Source organism: Thamnophis elegans, unplaced genomic scaffold (assembly GCF_009769535.1).
Source record: "Thamnophis elegans isolate rThaEle1 unplaced genomic scaffold, rThaEle1.pri scaffold_97_arrow_ctg1, whole genome shotgun sequence".
In the NCBI taxonomy this organism is placed as follows: domain Eukaryota; kingdom Metazoa; phylum Chordata; class Lepidosauria; order Squamata; family Colubridae; genus Thamnophis; species Thamnophis elegans.
Window position 1 is genome coordinate 1 of NW_022473920.1, and position 5,000 is coordinate 5,000.

The 5,000-nt window shown below is 49.5% G+C and overlaps 1 protein-coding gene across 1 annotated transcript in view; it reads left to right on the top strand.

Annotated features, from left to right (window-relative positions):
- Positions 1-977: 977 nt before the first annotated feature.
- LOC116523713 (fibrillin-2-like) overlaps positions 978-5,000 on the top strand; it is a gene marked incomplete at its 5' end in the record, with an annotated part of 185,510 nt that continues 181,487 nt past the window's right edge. The window contains 3 exons of the mRNA XM_032238847.1: positions 978-1,072; positions 2,208-2,291; positions 3,561-3,572. Coding sequence (XP_032094738.1) covers positions 978-1,072; positions 2,208-2,291; positions 3,561-3,572 — 191 coding nt within the window. The remainder of the gene's footprint in view (positions 1,073-2,207; positions 2,292-3,560; positions 3,573-5,000) is intronic.

Genomic DNA, 5,000 nt, shown 5'->3' on the forward strand with positions numbered 1-5,000 from the left:
AATTTTGAGTTGAAGTTCCTGAGTCTTTGGCTGAGGAATTCTGGGAGGTGAGTTCCTGAGTCTTAAAGTTGCCAAGGTTGGAGAGTCTGCTCTGGAGAACATTGGGTGAATGGGTTGCCCCCCCCCCCAATTTTTTTTTATAGTGGCAGTGGAGGGGGACCTCCCTTTCCACACAGAACTGCCCCTCCCACTCAATCTGAGCATCTCAGGCAGGGGGGAAAGGACCGTGGGCTTTGGGACCATAAAAATGGATTGGTGGGGGGGAGGTTAAATGCAGAAATGTTCTTGGGCAAAGCCCCCCCCCTCCTTCCTGTCAATATTTGGGGAGGGAACCTTAGCAACCTTCACGGCTGGAAAGAAAACACAAATTATGTGAAGGGCAGATGTGAGCCACAGAACAGCACTTGTCCAGCTGTGATTGGGGGAGGGGAATCCAGTGGGGTTTTTTTTATTCCTTGCAGGAACACAGGGAGGGGGGGGGGGATTGGGAAAGTCCTGTTACCTCTCCCTGTCTTCCTCCTATCTCCTTTTCCATTTCTCTCTTCCTCCTTCCTTTCTTTCCCCATTCCTTCCCCTTTCTTCTCCCCTTCCTTTATTATTCCCTCCCTCCTTCCTTCTCCTTCCTTCCTCCCTCTTTCCTTCTGTTCTTCCTCCCTCCCTCCCTCCACCCTGTTTTCCCATTCCATCTCTTTTCTCCTTCCATTTCTGCCCTCCGTCCTCTTTCCTTCTGTTTTTCCTCCCTCCTCCTTCATCTTTCTTTCTGTTCTTCCTCCTACCCTGTTTTATGTTCTTCCTCCTTCCCGTTCTTTCTTCCTCTCTCCTTCATTCCTTCTTTCCTCCCTCTTCCTTTTGTTCTCCCCACCGTTCTTCCATTCCTTCTCTCTTCCCTCCTCCCATCTTCTGTCCCCTTCCCTCCCTTCTTTCCTTCCCTCCTTCCTTCCTTATCATCCTACTGACTCTCCTTCTTCCTCCCACAGTCCCTCCTGCAACATGAAGTGTCTGAACGGGGGCAGCTGTGCCGAAGAGGCCTGCCTGTGCCAGAAGGGATACACTGGAAATCACTGCGGCCAACGTGAGTGCCAACGCAGGCCCAGCCGGCCAGCATCCACCCGCGGGCATCCCTGGCCAGAGGTGCCAACGTCTGGGGGGGGAATCAACACCCATTATGTTTTCTGGATAGTTTCCCACAATCCCTCTCCATCAACGTTTCTCCACCTTGGCCCCTTTAAGGCAGGGGAATCCTGGGAGATGAAGTCCAAAGGTGTTGGGTTGCCAAGTGTGAGAAAAAACGGAGTTAAATGGGTGTCCTGGTTTAAGGAATCCTGGGAGTTGAAGTCCATCTGCCTTAAATTTCCCAACGTCGGGAGTCACTTCTCCACCAGAGAATTTGAAAGTTGAGCAGGGATTCAACCCAAAGTCATTTGGATCTACTTAACCATAATATGCAGACTCATAGGGTTGGAAGGGGCCTTGGAGGTCTTCTAGTCCAACCCTCTGCAGGCAGGAAACCCCAAAATCATTCCAGACAAATGGTTGCCCAATCTCTTCTTTGAAACCTCCAGTGTTGGAGTAACCACAGCTTCTGGTGGCAAGTCGTTCCACTGGTTAATTGTCCCCCACTGTCAGGAAGTTTTCCTTAGTTCTAAGTTGCTTCTCCTCTTGACTAGTTAATTTAATTTATTAGATTTATAGGCCGCCCAATCCCGGAGGACTCCGGGGGCGTACACAGAACAAAAGAAAACAAACAAAATAAAAATTAAAAATAAAAAATTTAAAAATTCTCCAGGACTCCCAGGGTTGGAAGGGACCTTGGAGGTCTTCTAGTCCAACCTCTGCTCAGGCAGGAGACCTTATACCATTCCAGACAAGTGGCTGTCCAGTCTCTTCTTGAAAACCTCCAGTGATGGAGCACCTACAACATCTGGTGGCCAGCTGTTCCACTGGTTCATTGTCCCCCGCTGTCAGGAAGTTTCTACTTAATTCCTGCTTCTCCTTGGTTAGTTTCCACCCATTGCTTCGTGACCTCCTTCTGATCTTTGGAGAATAGCTGGACTCCCTCTGAGGTTGATCCTTGCAATGACCGTATCAAGCGAGATTCCTTCCTCTGAAATCACCCCCATAAAGGCATTCAAAAGAGGCACTCCAAAGCCCATCGTCCTGGGAATCCCCACTTTGCTCCAGCTCATCCTCTCTCTCTTTCCCACCAGCCATCTGCGAAGGAGGCTGTCAGAATGGGGGCCGGTGCATCGGGCCCAACCGCTGTGCCTGCGTCTATGGATTCACAGGGCCCAGTGCGAGAGAGGTAAGCCAGCCACAACATGGCGTCTATGCAAGCTTCAAATGATTCATTTCAAATGATTTTCTCCGCCTTACAAAAGTTGTCTGATACGTATGATAGATTCGAAAAAAAGCTGGACTATTGTTGGTTTTAACATCAAAATATGAAGAAAAAAGTGAGAATGTTGAATGTTTGAATATTCCTGAAATACAAATGAAGAATGTCAGAAATGAAGTTTCTCAATTTGCTGACATTCGGGCATCTGGTTTAAAGATTCTCAACTTGCTGACACCTCGGGCGTCTGGATTACTTCGGAGGGAGAAAGAGATGCAACGTTTGAAGGGGGGGCAGCCATACAGAAGATTATTTTGCAGGCGGCTTCTCTTGACTGCTCGCTGCCAGCAGTTTGGCAGTTCGATTCTGATGGGCTCAAGGTTGACTCAGCCGTCCGAGGTGGGTAGAACGAGGACCCAGATGGTTGAGGGGAACAAGAGGCTGACTCTGTGAATGCTTAAGTCTAAGGGCTAAGTGGGAAGGAAGGAAGGAAGGAAGGAAGGAGGGCCGGATTTAGATGAAAAGAGGCCCTAGGCTATTCCACTTATGAGGCCCTTTCACCTCCCATTTTAAGTTTGTAAATTGCATGAGAGACAATAAAATACAATTACTGTGATTTATATCAATTATATCAATATATATAGCTGGCCTCCCGACGGAGGGCGGCTCTGCTCTGCGGCAAAGGCAGCGAGGCCAGCCGCCTCCCCTGCTGCGCTCAGCTGCCGGCTCGGCCCCCCTCGCCCTCCCTGCTGGCCGCTGGTGGGCCGGTCGACGGGGCAGCTACTACTGGGAGCGGCCACGCCTCTCGCCGACCGCCGGTGCTGGGAACGTGGGCGGGCTCCCCAACTGCCGCGGCGCTGGAACGATCTTAACCAATACATTTTTATGTTTGTTTATTAGTCACGTGCGTTAAATCCTTGTTTCGGTTCAGTGTTTTGGTGTTCACTGTTGTTAGAATAGTGTAATTTTAATTTTGCTAACAATTTGAATGTAGGCCCTCTTGATCCTGAGGCCCTAGGCTGAAGCCTAGTTAGCCTATAGGGAAATCGGCCCTGGAAGGAAGGAAGGAAGGAAGGAAGGAAGGAAGGAAGGAAGGAAGGAAGAAGGAAGGGAGCGGTAATAGGCCGACTCTGTAAACTGCTTAGAGAGGGTGTAAAAGCACTGTGAAGCAGCATATAAGTCTAAGGGCTAAGTGGAAAGGAAGGAAGGAAGGGAGGGAGGGAGGGAGGGAGGGAGAGGGGTAAGGGCTGACTCTAAAATGCTTAGAGAGGGCTGGAAAGCACTGTGAAGTGGTATATAAGTCTAAGAGATAAGTGGGAAGGAAGGAAGGAAGGAGGGAGGGAGGGAAGGAAGAAAAGAAAAGAAGGAAGGAAGGAAGGAAGGAAGGAAGGAAGGAAGGAAGGGAGGGAGGGAAGGAAGAAGAGGCTGACTCTATAAACCGCTTAGAGAGGGCTGGAAAGCACTGTGAAGCGGTATATGTTTAAGTTTGAAGGAAGGAAGGAAGGAAGGAAGGAAGGAAGGGAGGGAGGGAGGGAGGGAGGGGTGGTAATAGGCTGACTCTGTAAACCGCTTAGAGAGGGCTGGAAAGCACTGTGAAGCGGTATATAAGTCTAAGGGCTAAGTGGGAAGGAAGGAAGGAAAGAGGAAGGAAGGAAGGAAGGAAGGAAGGAAGGGAGGGAGGGAGGGAGGGAGGGAGGGAGAGGGGTAAGAGGCTGACACTATAAACCGCTTAGAGAGGGCTGGAAAGCACTGTGAAGCGGTGTATAAGTCTAAGGGCTAAGTGGGAAGGAAGGAAGGAAGGAGAGGGAGGAGGGAGGGAGGGAGGGAGGGTGGTAATAGGCTGACTCTGTAAACCGCTTAGAGAGGGCTGGAAAGCACTGTGAAGCGGTATATAAGTCTAAGGGCTAAGTGGGAAGGAAGGAAGGAAAGAGGAAGGAAGGAAGGAAGGAAAAGAAGGAAGGAAGGAAGGAAGGGAGGGAGGGAGGGAGAGGGGTAAGAGGCTGACTCTATAAACTGCTTAGAGAGGGCTGGAATGCACTGTGAAGCGGTATATAAGTCTAAGGGCTAAGTGGGAAGGAAGGAAGGAAGGAGGGAAGGAAGGAAGGAAGGAAGGAAGGAAGGAAGGAAGAGCTGTGGTGGCACAATGGTTAGAATGCAGCATTGCAGACTAATTCTGCTCACTGCCAGCAGTTTGATCCTGACTGGCTCAAGGTGACTCGTCCTTCCAAGGTGGGTAAAACGAGGACCCACATTGTTGGGGGGGGGGGGGGGAAACAAGAGGCTGACTCTGTAAACCGCTTAGAGGGGGTTGTAAAAGCACTATGAGGTGGTACATAAGTCTTAAGTGCTATTGCTATTGATATCCAGTTGCAAGTGAGTTAAACATGGTTCTGGTTTAAGGTGGGGAATTCTGGGAGTTGAAGTCCCAACGTCTTAAGCTTCCCAAGTTGGGGACCTGAATTTTCTTAGCCAGAGAATTCAAACCATTTTATTTGGGGAGTTCTATTTTTTATTTCTATTTTTTGCTCTCTCTTTTTGCTTATGAGAAGAAAGGCTTCAATGCTTGGGGGATGAGCGCAGTCTTGGCCTGTAGATCCATTGATGTTTTGTCAAGAAAAATGCCTGATTTCGGTTGCAAATGTGGGCAAAGCCTCCGAGGTTTTGAATG